The sequence below is a fragment of the Ictalurus punctatus genome, chromosome 9 (assembly GCF_001660625.3).
Source record: "Ictalurus punctatus breed USDA103 chromosome 9, Coco_2.0, whole genome shotgun sequence".
Taxonomy (NCBI): domain Eukaryota; kingdom Metazoa; phylum Chordata; class Actinopteri; order Siluriformes; family Ictaluridae; genus Ictalurus; species Ictalurus punctatus.
The window spans coordinates 29,331,325-29,351,127 of record NC_030424.2 but is presented as its reverse complement, the minus strand read 5'-3'; the positions used below and the strand labels follow the sequence as shown (position 1 = coordinate 29,351,127).

Genomic DNA, 19,803 nt, shown 5'->3' with positions numbered 1-19,803 from the left:
TTGCATATCAGCTGTACTTTACTCTGTTTTACTGCCTCTATTGCATGTGGTGGTGTCAGTGGGCCTGAGTTTTATGGCCACCACACCACAGTGTCGTAATATTTTTGTTTTTCTTTCTTTGCTTATTGTTTAGTGTTGTTGTGTATTTCTGGTTTAATTGGTGTTTTCTTTTTCTCAAGGAGCCAGTGAATCTTAGTGTGGGACAGGCGAGGCTAGCTGCATTCATTCGGTGGTGTGTGCTTCACAGCATGCTCAGTGTGCTGACACAACAACTTTCTTATGGTGTAGGTAGTGGCTGATGATTTGATGTAAATTAAGGTGGGTTTGGATGAGCTCCCGAGCTGCAGCTGGACTGCATTTTCCTGCCAAGCCTGGGCCTGGAGAAGTGCTAGTTTTAAAATTGTGCTTCATTGGAGGGCAATTTTATATTTATATGATAAGTTTTAATGATTCTTAAGTGTTATAATATAATGTAGCTTTTGTATTGATATTCATGTCTCACTCTCATGTTCTCTGTCTTCGATTGGTAAAACTTATCCGTGTGCCTTTATTTAGGAGTATTTACCTGGTTCTCCTGCAGGGTGGCGTAGTCGGATTTATTAAACTTTGATTAATGTTTCCTTCCATTCTAAAACGCCACATTTTGGCATAGCCAGCAGAATTTACCTGGTAAGGCAAGGATTTATTTAAGTGAGATATGGGTATAATTCTGTTTGATTTAACATTGGTTGTGATTTGTCTTCTTTTTTTCAGAAGTAAAACAGCAGTGTGCGTTTTGACCTTTCGGGGAATCAATCCGTTGACCTGTTCCATTGTGGAGTGAGTGTAGTGGTTATGCTAGGTGAGTTACATGGTCCTAGCACAGCTGCTCTTGTTGCCACCACGGCAGTACCTGACCCTCCCCAACCTATGGTGCTGGAATGGTTTGCTTTTGTGCCAAGGGACAGACGATGTCCAGAATTTAGTGGCAAATCCAGCACAGGAATTGACGAGTGGGTGGAGGAGGCTCAGGCATGCATGCAGGCTCGTAATTTGTCCAAAGTTGACAAAGCATTCTTTCTCTTCCACCATTTGGAGGAGGAAGATCAGAAGATTAGACACCATCCCAGTGAGAGACGGGGAGATCCCGATAAGATTATTGCAATTCTATTTGAGTTCTATGGTTGCTCTCAATCATATGTAGCCCTCCAAGAAGCCTTTTCTCCAGAAGGCAGCAGGATGGGGAATCTCTGTTAGAGTTTTCCCTGGCCTTGATGATTCTCTTGGAGAGATTTAAACAACAATCACCCAATGCTATACCTAATGGCAAAATTGTGTTGCGTGATCAGTTTATTGAATATGTAGCCGATAGCACCCTCCGCCGGGAGCTGAAGCAATTAGTTCGCGGCCGGCCTGCCTCTACTTTATTGACAGTACGTGGTGAGGAAATTAGGTGGGAGCAAGAGGGAATGCCACAGTGTTCGAATGGCTGGAGTCAGTCAGTTCCAATGGCTTATGGCATCCAGTACGGTGTGCAAGGGCATTCTCAGTCGGAATTAAGGGAACTGCAGGAGATATTAAAGTCACAGCAGCAACAGTTAGATCAACTGTCTCAAATTGTTGCATGTATGCAGTTTCCTCAGCGGTCATCCTGTACTGAGGTATTACTCTTTTGTCGTTGTCAAAAACCCAGCCATTTCGCTCACAAATGGGATAGAGAACGTGTTCCTTCTTCCCTAGCTCATCCTGAAGTGCCTCCTATGGTGCGGGCTGGGCAGAGTTTTACCCAAACGACGGAAAACTAGGGCCCGCTGAATTGCAGAGTCACAGTTCGGTAGGGAAAGACCAGGGCTCAATGACTTTAGGTCCTTCAGCCCATCTAATGGCGTCATGTCCACACCTCGTTGTTTGTGTGGGGGTACAGGTGCCCTGTTTGATTGAAACTGGCTCCATGGTGTCTACAATCACAGAAAGTTGTTTTATAGAACAGTTTGAACCATGGGGCCAGGACCGCCTTAAGGAATGTCAGTGTTTGCAGCTCCATGCAGCCAATGGGTCGTTAATACCACATGTTGGCTATATGGATTTGGACGTTGAGCTTTGTGGTCAGGTAATTTCAGGATGTGGCATGCTGGTCATTAGGGATTCTCCTGGTGGCACCGGTGCTCAGGTCCCTGGTATTCTGAGGATGAATGTGTTGAGCCGGTGCTATCAGGAGCAATTTGGGCAGCACGGTCCCACACTCTTTGATGCACAGTCAGTGTTGGGGGCCTCTGAATCGGTGTTTCAAGCATTACAACACGGCCACCAGATGAGTGCTGTTCCCTATGCTAATCATTTAGGCAGGGTCCAATTGTGGGGTCATAAAGCATTTCTTATTCTGGGCAGCACAAAGTTGTAGCCGCAACTTGCTCAGTGCACTTTGCTGGAGAAACTGTGCTCTTTGAACCCTCAGAGTTTGAGCTGCCTGCAGGTTTTTGGCATCGTCTGCACTGGTAAGAGCGACTCGTGGTACAGTTTATGTACCAGACATTTATGTAGGTCAAGTAGATGTAATGCTTCTCCATAACTCTGTTTTGGGCAGACTGCATAGTGTATTTATTGTGAGCTTGCCCTATGGCATCATGGAAGTTAAATCTGTTTCCACGTGAGTGAATTATCAGATACCTACTCTTCTTCCTTCAGTGCAGGAACAAATCAAGGATCTTGATTTGTTGGTGTCTACAGTGACTGAATGAGAACAGGTGAAGTCCTTACTGTTTAAGTGTCATACAGTCTTTTCTGCATATGAGGGTGATTTAGGATGTACCAGACTCATTTCTCATTACATACCTTTGATAGACTCTGTCCCAGTTTGATAAATGTACCGGCGGATGCCTCTGTCCGAGTACGATGTGGTAAAAACGCATATAAACCAGTTGCTGGATACACACATTATTAGAGAGAGTTGTAGTTCTTATGCCTCCCCCATTGTGCTGGCCCAAAAGAAGGATGGCACATTGTGTCTGTGCGTAGACTATTGCCAGCTGAACACAAAGACTCGGAAAGATGCTTTCCCTCTGCTGCGTGTAGAGGAAACATCTGGGGCCCATTGGTTTTCCACTATGGACCTTGCCAGTGGGTACAACCAGGTTCCTGTCACAGAGGGGGATAAGCCGAAGACTGCTTTTTGCACCCCATTCAGTCTCTTTGAATGGAATCATATGCCCTTTGGGCTCTACAATGCCCCAAGCACCATCCAGCAGTTAATGGAGTGGTTCTTTGGGGTTCAACAGTGTCAGTCCTTGCTTTTGTACCTGGATGACATAGTGGTGTTTTCCTCTTCAGTGACCGAACATCTGGAGTGGTTAAAGGTGGTTTTGAGTCAGCTGGAGTGAGCGGTATTGAAGGCTAAACTAGTTACATGTATGTTTATCCAGCAGGAGGTAAGTTGTCTAGAACATGTGATTTCTGCCACCAGCGTGTCTATGGATCTGAGCAAGATAGAGGCAGTGACGCAATGGCCGTGCCCTACATGGGTGGCAAAACTCCCCTCGTTCCTGGAGTTTGCCAGTTACTATCAACAATTGTAGAGGGTTTTGATGTTGGAGATAGCTGTTGCAGTTGGCGGCCCCTTTGCAACATCTGGTTTGCTTGTCGTAAGCCCAGGGCTCGGGCAGAGTTAAGTTTTGGTGCGGCATGGACGGAGCAGTGTCAGGCGAGTTTTGAAGGGTTGAAGAGTAGGTTCACCTCTGCCCCTGTATTGGCTTATACTGACTTCTCCTTCCCTTTATCTTGGAGGTAGATGTTAGCCATAGGGGGTTGGGAGCAGGTCTGTCTCAGGAACGGGGGGAAGGTGCAGCCTATAGCCTATACTAGCCACAGTCTTAGGCCCACTGAGCGCAGTATGTTAAACTAAAGCCCTATGAAGTTGGAATTCTTTGCACTTGACTCGGCCATGACTGAGAAGTTCAGGGAATACCTACTAGGGCAGAGGTGTGTCATCTTCACTAATAACAACCCACTCAGCCACCTGACTACCTGCAAGTTACTGCGCTGCCCAGTATAACAGTGGATATGCAGTCCTTGCAGGAAGAGGATCCTGTTATTGGTGACGCCCTAATGTTTGGGAGACGTGGGGTGCCTGCTAGTGCAGAGGAGCACCGGCAGCTGCCCAAGACTGTTGTGAATTGGGTACACCAATGGGGCCGTATGTGTGAGCAGGACAGAGTATTACATTGTCGAGTGTTTCGCTCTGATGGGTGAAGAGAAACTTAAGCTGGTGCTACCATTGCTATTGCAGAGTGAAGTTTTAATGCAGTTACACCAAGAACATGGACACCAAGGAGTCGAACGCACCACTGAGTTGGTGCAGCAGTGTTTTTATTGGCCTGGCCTGATATCCGATGTGGCACAATGATGTCGAGAGTGTGACCGGTGGCAGGTGGCCAAGGACACACAGCCTTTTCCTAGTAGCTTTATTGGCCATCTATTGGCCTCTCAGCCAAATGAACTATTGGCACTAGACTTCATGGTGTTGGAGCCGACTTGTTGGTGAATGTGCTGGCTATGATGGACGTCTTCACCAAGTATACCTTGGTGGTGCCTACTCAGGACCAACGAGTGGAAACAGAAATTTTGGTGGTGGAATGGTTTTATAAGTGTTCATGGTCGTGTCCATTCAGAGTCCAGGAGGTAGGGGTTGATAGTGTGCACAACTTGATGAGGAACCATCAGTCTAGGCTACAGATAGCTTTTGAGGGGGCATGGGAACGACTGGAAGCTGCTGCTGGTCGCCGTAAGGTACAACATGACGCCTACGTCCGTGATGCACCACTGGAGGAGGGTCAGTTAGTTTATTTATGTGAGTATGACGGTAGAAGACATCATAAAATTCAAAACTTATGAAGCCCAGTGGTGTATCAGGTCATGAAGGCACCCAAGACAGGTGGTGTAGTAAACACCACTGCACCAGTGGATGACATGGGCAAAGTTAGGTGCGTTCGTTGTTCTGCCTTGAAAACCCGGATCCGGAAGAATTGTTTGGTGCCGGCCTCGACACATCCCCATGTTTTTGTGGAAGAGGTGCCGTCAGTAGAAGTATCATCAACGGATGTTGATCTGCTGATGTTACTACCAGAGATCCTCCGATAAGTCAGGGGCCAGCTCTGTTCCTGTTTCTTATCGCCCTGATCCATCACAGAGTAAGTCGGTATGTGTTAATGAGGGGGTCACAGTCTCTGGTGGCCTTGGGGTTCCTGGTTTTGTATCTTGCGCACCCTCATGGCATGATTATTTGCCGGAAGGCCGGTCATGTATGGATGACATCCCCTTACAGAGAATGGGTGGGCCACTGCAGGCCACCATTCAAACCCGCACCATCTACCACGGGCCTAGGGGGAGGGGGGCATGAGAGCAGTCACTATACCAGGCCCTACAGCTAATAGAATTTTGGTTTGGTTTAGGCCATGGAATGAAAGCCCAAAATAGTCCAAGGGTGTGTTTCGTTGGGTCATCATTGGCACACCGATTTAAAAAAACAGGGGGCCTCTATTAACTGCCTCTATTGCATGTGGTGGTGTCAATGGGCCTGAGTATTATAACTACCATTTCACGGTGTCTGTAATATTTTGTTTTTCTTTCTTTACTTATTGTTAAATGTTTTTGTGTATTTCTGGGTTAATTGGTGTTTTCTTTCTCTCCAGGAGCCAGTGAGCCTTGTTATGGTACAGGGGAGGCTAGCTGCCTTCATTTGGTGGTGTGCGCTTCACAGCCTGCTCAGTGTGCTGACACAACAGCTTCCTTATGGTGTAGGTAGTGTTTGATAATTTTGGTGTGAATTAAGGTGTGTTTGGAAGATCTCCTGAGCTGTAGCTTGCCTGCCATGTTCCCGCCAAGGCTGGGCCTGGAGAAGTGCTTAGTTTAAAAATTGTTATTGCGCTTCATGGGAGAGCGAATTTATATTTATAAAATATAAATGGTCTCACTCTAAAACTCTAGACCAAGAACTAACTTAAAACATTTTAAGACCTTGTATAAATAGATCATTATCTCTTACTTATAGGTTATCAAAACTGAACCAAAATCTAATTTTTATAGTTAATCTTTCAGGGAAATGTTTTTGACTTAAATTTGTACAAATTTAAATAAGTGACATTTCTTTGGATAATCTTACTTATAGGAATACAAGAGGCAAAAAGATGCTATTTAATTGCACAACTGGCTCCTATATTCCACTACCAAGACGCAAGCCATTAGTGATATTCCACTCAATGAGGAAAGTTCCCTCTTCCTGGGCATTATTTAGAGGCCTAACACTCCATCATTGGGTGCCTTCTCTGTATAGGTTCTATACAGGGTTAGAATTGCCCTCCAAGTGCATCGGCTATCCCTCAACACATGTCACCTGTCAGTCCATCCACTCTGATTTGATTATGTAAAGTTTTGTGGAAAGTGAGCAAACAAAGACGTCATCAAACATGAAAATAAGAAGCAGCTGATCAATTGTCAGATGTTGCAGAAAGTCTTTGAAGAACAGTGAGACGTAAAAAGCTGCAACACGAATGTTTACCTCCGTAACATTTCAGGTATGTTTCAGAACTCTTCAACAATACTTCAGTGATTTCCCACCACTTGTAAATGTAAATATTTTGTATAGGTTGATGTGTGGGATAATGTCTTATGTTGGGCATATCAGTATTCTTTAGAGCCTGGACATACTGACATTTTTACCCTGCAAGGGTGATTGCGACTTCAGAAACACCAACTATAGCAAAAAATTTAGTACCAGAACCACTAAGTAAAAGATGTTAGATAGTTTAATGTCATGTAATATGTCATGGAACTTTTTTATGTCATTTACCACTTATACTAGCTCTGTCCCAGTACTGATGACCCTAAATCCTGACTGAAAGATTTCACAAATGTTATTCCTGTACAAGTATGACTCTAAATGCTGAACTACAACTTTTTATAAGATCCTGGAAATAAAGGGGAGGTTTCATAATGGACTATAAACAAAGTCAGGTTTTTCAATCAGTGGTTTAATAACTGGTAGTTTAAAGGATTAAGGTACATAATGGATGAGTTGATTATATTTTTAAAAAAAAAGAAGTGATTGCTTCTGGTACTATCTGTTTGAGGGGGAAATGTGTAGGTAAGGCATCTAGTGCAAAAGTTGATTTGAAATTACTGAAATTAGTTAAATCTGTTGGGCAGAAGTAAAGGATTCTAATCTTTCTACTGATCGTTTTATACATAGATAGTTATCAAATTGTCCAATTTTAATACTCAAAATATTCTCAGTATTGTCATAGAAAAGAATTCATAAAATCATTGCCACTCCAGACCGTTTACTCTCTTTCCATGCAGTTTTGAGTACTACTAATTTAGTTTGATGCCAATTACGTTCTAACTTTTTTGAGTGGTCTGTTTTAAGGTGCGTATGATCGTAATATCATAGTATTCTTTTTTTCTCTCTAATTATTACTCTTGTAAGTGCGCTTGCATCACCTAGAAAGTAACGGAATACTGAAGCATTCAGTCGCCTGATTCAGTTCTGTGGGTTCAGAAAGTGAACAAATCAAGGTCAACAACTATGAGAGATTTTCAATAAAACTGTGTACAGTAGCTGTTGATTGTACACTTGATGTGGTAGTATGGCATGATGCATATATTATGACACATCTGAAATGAAATGAAGTAATGATCTGAGTCAGTATTAAATCAATGGTCGTATTATGATTTGATGAGTATAGAATGGATGCAAATTCTGTTCTCCTGGAATATATCTAAGGATCAGTCCATCTGAAGTGGTCCCATACAGGGATTTAAATTTAAATGTTAAAGTTTTTTTTTAGTTTTTTTTTTTAGTTTTTTTTTGAGGGATTACCACTATTTAGTGGCATTGCAAATCCACCAGGTTTTATATAGTTATTTTATTTTACTTGGTTTAACTATGACGGCCATCTTCATGTCATGGAACACAACAAATTTTGGTTATACAGCTGTTTACGGACACCTCAATATCATGGCTCAGGTTGGTCCTAGCTCCTTGGTAAAACTGATCTCTAGAGCACATTACAAGGTTCATATAATGTACCTTGCACATTCTTGTTCTTTTGACAGAACTTAAGTCCAAATGTAATTGTCAAAGATGGCTCACAATTCCACTTTTAGAGTCAATTTATGATAGGAAGGGTTTGAATCTTAATTTTTATATTTTTTTAGGGAGTACCTTGGTAAGCATAGTGTGCATGCATACAATTTCAGGTTTGAGACTTGTTTTTTTTGTGGGGGTGAGAGTGCAATGTTTTAAAATTCCTTTCCCTTTCAGGATAAAGATCTCTAGTGGGGAACCAGATATGAAACTGAAATTTTCACAGAAATAAGTCCTACAGATTTGAAGAACCCTGTTACAGATCATATCAATATAGACCTCATTAACAAGCATAAGCTATTGTATGTCAATCATAAACATAATTACTGTAAAATACTGTTCATTTCTATTTGTTATGCTTAAATTACATCTGTTCATTTCTGAAAATGCATAAATAAAGTGGGCTTTTCCACCCAGTTTCTACTAGCCCTAGATCTGTTCCCAGAGGAAACTCAAAACTTTTACAGCAGAATGCTTCTATAGTGGACCTATTTCTGTGAGAATTTCCAGTTCATATCTAGTCCACCACCAGAGATGTTCAACCTGAAATTGAAAGGATTTTTTTAAAAAATTGCACTCTCTCACCCCCACAAAAAAAGTCTCAAACCTGAAATGTTCTGCAGGCACAATAAACTTACCTAGGTACCATCTAAAAAAATTCAAACTGAAACTCAAACCCTTCCCAATATAACATGATCCTAAAAGTGGAACTGTGAGCAATCTTGAGCATTACATTTGGACTTAAGTTCTAAGTCTAAGGAACAACAATGTACAAAACGTTTATATATGTTCATGTACTTTGTAATATGCTCAGTTTTTGTTCCATGTTACCCAGAGCATCCTGAGCTGAGATAGTGAGGTTTCCGGAACCAGCTGTATAACCAAAATGTATTGTGTCCCATAACACAAAGGTGGCCGTCATAGTTAAACCAAGTAAAATAAAATAAAATTTAAAAATTGTGGTTCTGCAATGACAATACATAGAGGTAATCACTAAAAAAAGGAGAATTTAAAATGGTCGAGCAACCAACTTTTCAATTGGATGGAATGGAATGAACCCTTACTAAAGCTTCCCGTGCCCCTTAAGACCTAACTAAATTCATGTGCTGCAAAATAGTCTCCTATAGCCAAAGCACTTCAACAGGCTTCACTGAGGAAAGTAAGCCTGTAAATGGGAGAGAATTAATGCTCCTGGGGGTGAGGTTTGACAGTAGCATTGGCTTTCCAACTATGCTGCTGAGTCGTCACCCATTCACCCTGCTGTAAGGGCTCTAATGCCAGACTTGGTGGTTTGCTGTCACTGCTTACGGCACCCAAACAATAACATACCAAAACTATGCATCTCTCACTCACACAGATAAACTATTACTAACAATAAAAAATTATGGAAACTACCGTTTCTATCTAAACTAATGCAACAAATTTGTGACATATGAAAATGCTTGGAGATTTGAGAAGAATTGCATTATGGGTATTCTAGTAATGTCACATGATGTCACGTGCATGTTAACCCCCAAAATAAGTGGCATCATAAAACTACCACAACAAATACCTGTGACATATCAAAACATTTGGCTCAATGAGGACAATTGTGGTTTGGGTGTTTGGACTGCCATAAAGCCTATTATATTAAAATCTTGAGTTAAATATAAAAATCATTACAGATACCAATATATGTCAAGTTAGTTATGCTTCAACACCTACACACATGCACCCCCTGCTGACTGGAATGTGCAACTGCATGTAAGTGTTGAATTTTGCAAGCACCATTCTCATTATTATTATTATTATTATTATTATTATTATTATTATTATTATTATTATTATTCTGAGACCCAAAATTTCTAAACGCTACTCCTCCCAGAGCTCTCAAGCTACATTCACCAAATTCTGTAAAATCCTCCAACCTGTTCTGACGCAAGTTGGTGAGACTTTTCTATCTGATTTGCAGAATTACGGAATTCCCATTACAATAGCTCAAATTGGCCAAAATTCCCATTGACTTCCTTAAAAAAATTCTGACTGTTATAACTCCTTGAGGTTTCAAGCTACTTTCACCATACTCAGCACATTCCCTCAAGTGGTTCAGTCTGATCGGGCTCTATTGTTTGTTTTTTGTTTTTGACTCATAGTTTTCCCATAGCAGACAACCCAAAATCTCAAAAACTCCCATTGAATTACATACTGACAGAATGTTGAGAGCCTCTTCACTTCATCTATCTCTCTATCTATTTAATCAACTCTACAAGTATTGGCACCTTATCTATCTATACAACTCTAAAAGCATTGGCACCCTATCTATCCAATCAACACTACAAGTATTGGCACTCTAGCTATCTATCTAGCTCTACAAGTATTGGCACCTTATCTGTCTATCCAGCTCTATAAGTATGAGCACCCTATCTATCTGTATCAATCTATAAGATTTTAAACTTTCAGACTGGCTTTGTCAAGCCAACGTCAAAGTTTGTTATGACAAAATTTACGTATCTAGTGTAGTTCTTAGACTATTAATATGTTGTTACAGTATATTGCGGTTGTGAATATCACTGTAGTCACAGTTTTAATTGGACTGCTGAGGGATTTTATTTATTTCTTCTATTTTATTTCTTATTTCTTAGAGTTTACCAACATCAATGATGAAGCAGCATCTGTTCATACTCCTGTTTTTCACAGGTGAGTGAAGTTTGTGTGTGCGTGTGCGTGTAGCAACTTTCCATATGGGAAAAAATGTACGTGAGCTGCTCTGTGCTGTGCAAGTGGTGATTTAAAATGATGGCTTCACCTGATTTACAGAAAGGGTGCATACTTCATCCTCCTGAACTAGTAGTCCCACTATTTCTAGTTTAGGACACCTTAAACAACAAAAATGTAAAAAATTTTCTCAATCGCTTTGGCTCAGTAACATTCTCTAAAGTGTAAGTGCGACTGTCACTGTTAATTGTTCCCTTTCAAAGGGAACTCCACGTTGCGTTTAGCATAACATTATGGGGAGCACCCTTGTGCGTGACCAGCATCTGAAGCTTGTGTAAAATCATGCCTATTTATAGGCCTGCCAAGATAAGGTGATGTGGCAATTAAACACGTTGCATGATATATATATGGCACCTTTGAACTGCGCCATCAGCCTTATTATCTTCAGTGAGACTGCATGTCGGTTGTTTGTGTAAAGAAACAAAAAGATGCTTCATTTCCTCTCTATATTTTCTCAAAATCTCTGGACTTTTCTATCCCTTTAAAAAAAGAGACAAAAAAAAGGAATGAGCGAGAGAGAAAAATATGAGTGAGATAATTCAGGAAGTGTGTTACGCCTTGATCCCGTTTCCTCACAAGGAGTAGTGCACATTTTCTATGTAAAGTGTCTAGGGAAAGACCATGCAATGGCTGCCCTCGAGAGGTCTGACAGCGCATTATTACGGCTACATTAGGCAGCTCCACTCGCAACATTTGTCACTCTACATTAATGGTGGGAATCCTTATAGACTGTGGAACAGAAAGGTACTCAGTGTGTCTCCACTGATTTATTTCACATTGGAGTACAACCATTTTTCTTTTTTACCATTATGGACAAAACACCTGTTTCTTTTACATCATCTTTAAATGTTTAACGTACGGATCTATGTGAAGGACCACCAATATTAATCTTTGACCTACACTTGTGAAGATAATGACGGTTGGTGATGACCTCTGTCCTGGCTCATGAGTGTTAGACAGAGGATATGAATGTATGTATGTGTGTGTGTGTGTTTCCTGTTGTCTCAGGAAACTCGTAGTCAGAAATAATCACAACGCTTTTGTCTAAAAAGTAATTCAGGGACCTATTAACACAACTTAATTAAATTTGTAGTTGCAAGATAAAATTGATAACTTATTGATTTACTGAAATTGCTGCTTTAACTGATTTAAAACTAAATTTAAGTTGTAGTACATTTACATTTATTCATTTAACAGACGCTTTAACCAAAGCGACTTACAAATGAGAGAATACAAGCAAAGTGAACTATCAAGCAGAGAACAATACAAGTAGTTCCCTTTCAAAGGGAACTTTGACGTTGCATTTAGCATAACAGTATGGGAGCGCCTTGCACGCGTGACCAGTATCTGAAGCTTGTGTAAAATTATGCCTCTACTGTGTTTCATGCCTCTACTGGGTTTCAGAGCCTTGCGGATCTGCAAGGATCTCAGGTCCTGGGGTCCAGGATCTCAGGTCCTGGGGTTCTTGTATGGATTTGGAAGAGGAGCCAGAGACGAGCGCTGCTCTATCTCTTCCTCTGTCTTCCGGGTCCGGCTCTCCGCCTGACCTTAGAGCTCGCGTCATGACTCCTCCTTCCCCAATGGGAAGCCAATACACCTTCGCTGACTCCGAGTTGTCGGTAGAGGGTGCCATTGCACCAAAAACCGACAGCGGCCGACAGGAGAATGATACTCACACTGAAACATCCATTGTATAGTATTTGTACAGTCTACAGGTCCTCTAACACAGTCTTAACTGTCTGAATTTGTCTAGACATGTTAAATGTGTATGGACTTGACATTAGTGACTTGAAGTAATCAAGTCAATTTTGTTAAGTTACTGCTTTTTTCTAGAATTCAATTAAAAGATCTTGTATGGTAGAACGTCGGGGTTACGCATGTTACCCTGTTCCCTGCGAAGGGAACGAGACATAGCATTTATCATAACAGTATGGCAATGCCTTGCGCATGTGACCGGTTTCTGAAGCTTGTGTAAAATCATGCCTCTAGTTATAGGCCTGCCATGATCAAGTGACATGGCAATTAAGCCCGTCGCATGATATATATATATATATATATATATATATATATATATATATATATATATATATATATATGGCACCTGTGAACGACGCCGCCAGCCTCTATTATCTGAAGCGAAGACACAATTCACAGGCCTGCCCTGGTATGACAGTGCTATGCAACGTCTTGTTCCCTTCTCAGGGAACAGGGTTACATGCGTAACTCCAACGTTCCCTTTCAAAGTTGGAAAAGTTCGATGTTGCATTTAGCATAACAGGATGGGAACGGGAAAATCCACTCCGTCATACCGAGGGTACGGCCTGTTCAAAAATACCCAAGCCCTAGGGTCACTGCAAGACACTGAGCCCGGGGTGGAATCAATATCCAGGCTGTAATAACGAATGAATCGGTGTGGCATAGACCACCCTGCCACCACACACACATCCTGACAGGATACACAAAGCCTGGACAAAGCCTGGACAAAGCCTTCGAGGAGACGACCGCCCTAGTGGAATGAGCTGTTATGCCCAGAGGCGTGGCGAGACCGCATGTCGTAAGCCCTAGAGATTGCTTCCACTATCCAAGTAGAGATGCGCTGCTTTGACACAGCATCACTTTTCCTGTCGCCACCAAAGCAGACCAGCAGCTGCTCTGACTTACGCCACTGGCCGGAGCGGTGAACATAAGTACAGAGAGCCCTTACTGGACACAGCAGGTGCATCCTCTCTTGTTCCAGTGTGAGGAACAGACGAGGGCAGAAAGCCTGCAACACCACAGGGTGGGCAGCCGATGTAGGCACTTTAGGAATATAATCCGGCCTAGGATACAGGAAGGCCTTGGCTAGTCCAGGGGCAAAGTCAAGGCAAGAGGGGGCAACCGAGAGAGCTTGTAGATCTCCCACTCGCTTGTGAGATGTCAGGGCCAGTAGAAGAGCTACCTTTAGAGTCAGAAGCTTCTCAGAGGCTGACTCTAAGGGCTCAAATGGGGCCCCTGACAGACCTTCCAAGTCCACAGCAAGGTCTCACGAAGGTATGCATGACCTGCAGATGGGCCTCAGCCGTCTGACACCATGCATGAATCTCGAAGTTAGAGGATGTTGCCCCACAGAGGCTCCATCAACCGGGGCATGGCTGGCCGAAACGGCAGCCCCGTAAAGCTGATTGTAGAAGGAGCCACCCTGCTGAGAAACGTTCTTGTAAGAACTCCAGGACTGTAGCTATTCCGCAGTTCACTGGGTCTAGCTGATGTTCCTCACACCACAAGACTAAAAGCCACCACTTGAGTGCATACAATTTCTTTGTGGATGGTGCTCTAGCATTTAACATGCTTTCTACAATCACAGTTGTGAGACCAGAATCTATCAGCTTGTGCCCCTTAGGGGCCAGACCCACAATTTCCGTAGTTCTGGCCGAGGGTGTTCCGAAGTTCAGCCCTGCGGCTTGAGACAGTAGATCCACTCTAGGGGCTTGAATGGGGCACCCAACAGATCTTCCAGGACCACAGAAGGTCCCAGGAAGGTATGTGCAGCCTGCAGATGGGCCTCAGCCATCTGACACCACGCCTGAACCTTGAAGTTAGAGGCTGTTGCCCCACAGAGGCTCCATCAACAGGGGCATGACTGGTCAAAACAGCGGCCAAGTAACCCTGATTGTAAAAGGAGCCCACCCCGCTGATAAATGTTCTTGTAGGAGCTCCAGGACTGTAGCTATTGTGCAGTTTACTGGGTCTACAGTGGATCCCTGCAGACGGGAATCTCCCAAGGAGTGCCATCTCGTAGGGATATTATCTCTCAGAACCATGTTTGAGCTGGCCAAAAAGGTGCTACTAGCAGACTGTCTTGGCAAACTCTGGCTAAAGCTTGTGGGAGCAGAGTGATGGGCGAGCATCATACAGATGTGACCTCGGCCACATATGTAGACTCCACGCCAGAAGTCTCCCAAGATCCAGCTTTATCTTGCTCATTGTTGATAGGATTGACACTATGCATGTTGGGGATAGAAATGCCCTCATCGTAGTAGAATCTTATAACCCCTAGAAAAGTTGTCCACTGCACCAGGGAAAGCATACTTTTCTGAGATTAAACCTGAACCCCAAGCTCTTCATGTGGGCGAGAACAACATCTCGATGTTGAATCGCCTGTTCCCTGGATCGTGCTAGAATTAACCAGTCGTCCAGGTAGTTCAGTACCCGGAATCCCCGGAGTTGCAAGGGAGCCAGAGCAGCATCCATGCACTTTGTAAAGGTGCAAGGGGATAAAGCTAGCGATATTCCTATGTGGAATTATGCACCTTTTAGATCTATCACCACAAACCAGTTCTCGAACTGTTGTCTGTGGCATGATAAGTTTGAGCGTCAGCCTCTGAACCTGTATGTCCGAAGAGTATGGTTCAGATGATGCAGATCTAAAATTGACCACATACTCCCACTTTTTTGCGGAACAGTAAATAATGGCTGTAAACCTCCCTCCCTTCAGGAATGGGGTACATGTTCTATGGCCCCATTGTCCAAAAGGGAACTTACAGTGAGGGGGAAAAAAGTATTTGATCCCCTGCTGATTTTGTACGTTTGCCCACTGACAAAGAAATGATGAGTCTATAATTTTAATGGTAGGTTTATTTGAACAGTGAGAGACAGAATAACAACAAGAAGATCCAGAAAAACGCATGTAAAAAATGTTATAAATTGATTTGCAATTTAATGAGGGAAATAAGTGCTTGACTCCTCTGCAAAACATGACTTGGTACTTGGTGGCAAAACTATTGTTTGCAATCACAGAGGTCAGACGTTTCTTGTAGTTGGCCACCAGGTTTGCACACATCTCAGGAGGGATTTTGTCCCACTCCTCTTTGCAGATCTTCTCCAAGTCATTAAGGTTTCGAGGCTGACGTTTGGCAACTCGAACCTTCAGCTCCCTCCAAAGCTCCCTCTTCCGTATCTATAAGAGATCCCCCGAACCTGAGACGGCTGGCTGCCTCGGAAGGTGCCATAGATATATATATATATATATATATATATATATATATATATATATATATATATATATATATATATATATATATATATATATATATATATAATGCGATGCGCTTAATTGCCACATCACCTCATGATCATGGCAGACCTATAAGTAGAGGCATGATTTTACACAAGTTTCAGATACCAGTCACGCGTGCAAGGCATTCCTGTTATGCTAAATGCAACGCCTTCCTTTGAAAGGGAACTAACTGTTCAGAGATCTGAACTTATTGTTTTGAGAAAAAAATCTAATTTGAGAATTGAGCCAAAAACTGTGATATGTAGGATTACAAGAGGTAGATAGTGTCAAAATTATTGAGTTTTTCCAAGATGTTTTTTATAAATAGCAAAAGAAAAATCAGTGTTTCTTTTGTTTAGTTTTGTTTTGTTTTCACCCAAGAAAACTATAATACCATATTTTACACTGAACAGTAAAATTAAACAAGGACGTTAGTGGAACCATAGCTGTAACATTGCATAAAATCTTTTAAAACTCTTCTCCACAGGAGTTGTCCCCCTTGTCCAGTCTGTGACCCGTAAGTACTTTCTGGTCCAGCAGGGAAGAAAGTGGACTGATGCTCAGACTTACTGCCAAGCCACATACACCGACTTGGCTATCATCAAAAGTAATGATGACGTGATCCAACTACAGAATGAAGTACAGAGTCAGAAATTCAGTTCCAGAGCTTGGATTGGAATGTACAGTAACATTTCCAGCTGGCACTGGTCCCTTGGATATGAACCAGTGACAAATATATTTGGAAATTGGTATGTTGGAGAGCCAAATAACGGTGGTGGAAACCAAAACTGTGCCGCTGCATATCCCTTCGGTTGGACGGATCTGCAATGTACTCAAGTGCACCCCTTTCTGTGCTTTGATGGTAAAATCTACATATTTTTCACTTTCCCACTGTGTCAGTAGAGAATGTAGAAAATTCTGACCTGTGTGTTTTCAGCATGCTAACTGAACTTAAATGTGTTTGAAGTGTCAATATATTAAACAGCAAATCTAACCTATCAAAAAACACAACTGATATGATTAACTTTGGCATTTATTGCATTTAGGAAATTGTTTACAGGTTCAGTCTATCAAAGGAAAAATGTGTGCAGTGTTTTGCTCTTTTTTAGGAGTCAAGCACCCTATTTATTTATTATTTCTTTCTTCTTCTTCTTCTTCTTCTTCTTCTCTTCAGTCTATGGCAGCCATGGAACCATACATACATAAGTTATGAAATTTGGCACACAGCTTTTTAAAAAATCAACTTTATCAAACTCCTCCTAGACTGTTTGTCTGATTTTCACCCCAACCAAATCAGATCATCTTTTTTCCATGCAAACAAAAAATGATGGAATGTATGTCGATTGGTTAAAACGTTCATGAAAAACGCACAAACGAATTCGACGGCGAGCAAGCCAAAATGGACATGAGGCTATATCTCCATAACGCTTTAGTGTATTCAGACCAAACTTAGTACAAATCATAGGCCTAATGACATGAGAGTACCTGGACAGTTTCAGAACAGTGCCTCCTAGTTTTCACAAGATATGAAAAAAAATATTTTTGCTTATAACTTCTTAGCGGTTTGTCATAAAATCATGACCATTCTAAAATAATGTTTGCTTATCTCCTTTGCCTCTGTTGTGCTTGGCCTTGTAATTGCTGCTTACAGCTATATTCCTTCTTTGTTTCTGTGAAACTTCCTTTTAACATTTTTTAAATATAACCTGTTCACATTTCCTTTTTTTGTAAGGACTAACTTTTCTTGATTATTCAAGTTTCTTCTGTTTTATTCTCACAGAAACAAAAAACGGCAGTGACCGCTACATTTACATAAATAATAGTGTACAATGGCCTGAAGCTCAGGCTTACTGCAGACAGTATCACACAGACCTGGCCAGTGCGAGAGATGAAACAGAAAACTCATTTATAAAGGCGCTAGTCCCCGGAATTACATGGTTTGGATTAATAAAAGACCCCTGGAAGTGGGTAGATCATACCAACTTCTCTACTATCAGCTGGTTGTCTGGACAACCTGATAATAGCATGCGGAATGAAAATTGTGGTGTTATATATATGGGCAAGGCTGGTGATGCACAGTGCTCAACCATTTTGCCTTTCTTCTGTTACTCAGGTATGTTAACTATTACATATATTCAGTAAAATTTAAACTGATTTTAGAATATAAGTGTAATTGTGTGTGTTTGTACATGTTTACATTTCAACATCCAGTAAGCACAAAGCAACAAATCATAAAGATGAAGATCCAGTCCAGTCAGGATATGAATGATCCTGCAGAAAATGTGGCCATCTTGGAGAAGGTGGGTCTCATCTCTCAGATTTCTTTCAGAGATTAATGCCTCTATCCTGCATTATGTAATAAAAAGTATTATATTGTTTTTCAGATCAAGCAAAAACTGAAGGATAATGGGATGGTAGAGGACATCAAGGTGAAATGGAGAGTACAATCAGATGGAGAGGTGTTTCACAAGGAGAAATAAACTAATACTGCAATAGAAAAAGGAGTTCTCTAAGTCTATAGCTGTGTCTCAAATACAGTAATTCTGTAGTGCATTAGTCAATTTTGTTGAGTAGTATGTTTATTCAGTAAATGTAATAAGACGTAGTTCACTATTAGAGGGATGGTGAAGGGGAAATAATTATTTACTCACTTTAAAAATGCATAACTTTTATATATAGACATTCTTTTTGTTTTCCTTATCATAAGCATTAATTAACCATTTTATTCATGATCAGGTAGAATTCATGGACTATGTGATGTAAGAATCAGTGATTAATGTGCAGGATTAATGTGCAGAATATGTGTAGAAATGTGCAGAATATCCCCCCTGCTGAGTCTCTCCTGCTTCCTCCTGTAGGAGCACATTACTGTGTTCGTTTAATTCACTGAGCTTTAAAGTTCTTATAATAGGCCTCATTTATCAATATTTTAGTAAAGTCGTGTGTAAAAAAGAAAAAAAGAAAAAAAAAAGAATGAACAAAAAATTCCACTAGATTTATAAAAGTTTTGGAAAGGCTGATTTTCTTCATACACACATATCTATAAAATGCAAAGCACATTCCCAAAAGATCAAGCACACAGAGGGCTGGAAACAAAATGAAAACATGACAGAAGAGGCAGAAAGGCAGTTATATTAATTCACGTCTATGCCAATAAAACATATTTAGTAGTGTACCAGCACCTGAAAAGATCAACATCTTGGGGTAAATTACAGAAAAGGTGAAATAGGTGAGAATTAAGTGAGGTGAAAAGAAATTGGCTTCACATGAAAATGGTAGAGAGAAAAAAAAAGATCTACACTGTACCCAGGTGATCATACAAACAAACAGGTATCACAAAGTGGCCAAAGTGCTGGACGTGTTGAAAAAGCTTTGTGGCAAAATAGGAACAATTTAAAAGCCAGCTTTCCTCCATACTGGTCTTTAAACACCCTTTCCCTCATATGCACAACCTTCTTCTTCTGCATTTCTTTGGTTATAATTGAATGACTAGTTTTATCGGTTCTAATTCATGTGTTTGTGTTGGCTGGCTTCCTTTATTTTTCATATTCTTTAATTAATGCCAGTGATGGCTTAGTGTTTAAGAAGGCTGGGGGTCATGGCTGACCCTGTGCTCTGACCCCAACTTCCTAACAGGCTGGCATATGCAAAGAATGAATTTGACTGTGCTGTAATGTATAAGTGATAAATAAAGGCTTCAATTATATTCTTTGAAAGCAAATGGGTTTCACAAACTTTTCTTGATAGTACTCTTAGGCTACATTCACACTCCAGACAACAGTAGCCCAAATCAGATTTACAGACCAAATCCCATTTTTTTGTTAAGCTATGTGAAACTATATGTGGTCTATATCTGACATTAGTCTGAATAGATCACACTCCTTAACTGTCCCGCTTG

The 19,803-nt window shown here is 41.3% G+C and overlaps 1 protein-coding gene across 8 annotated transcripts in view; it reads left to right on the top strand.

Moving 5' to 3' along the window:
• LOC108270267 (putative C-type lectin domain family 20 member A) overlaps positions 1-18,879 on the top strand; it is a 39,582-nt gene extending 20,703 nt beyond the window's left edge. For 3 of the 8 annotated variants that reach the window (XM_053682762.1, XM_053682760.1, XM_053682761.1), the window contains 7 exons: positions 180-841; positions 5,664-5,768; positions 10,738-10,792; positions 16,393-16,767; positions 17,686-18,018; positions 18,117-18,205; positions 18,290-18,879. In XM_053682762.1, coding sequence (XP_053538737.1) covers positions 5,682-5,768; positions 10,738-10,792; positions 16,393-16,767; positions 17,686-18,018; positions 18,117-18,205; positions 18,290-18,385 — 1,035 coding nt within the window. In that variant the 5' untranslated portion in view covers positions 180-841; positions 5,664-5,681 and the 3' untranslated portion in view covers positions 18,386-18,879. Of the gene's footprint in view, positions 1-179; positions 842-5,663; positions 5,769-6,139; positions 6,546-10,737; positions 10,793-16,392; positions 16,768-17,685; positions 18,019-18,116; positions 18,206-18,289 lie in introns of those variants that run through there. The other 5 variants (XM_053682765.1, XM_053682763.1, XM_053682764.1 and 2 more) reach the window with 5 other exon arrangements.
• The last annotated feature ends 924 nt before the right edge of the window (positions 18,880-19,803 follow it).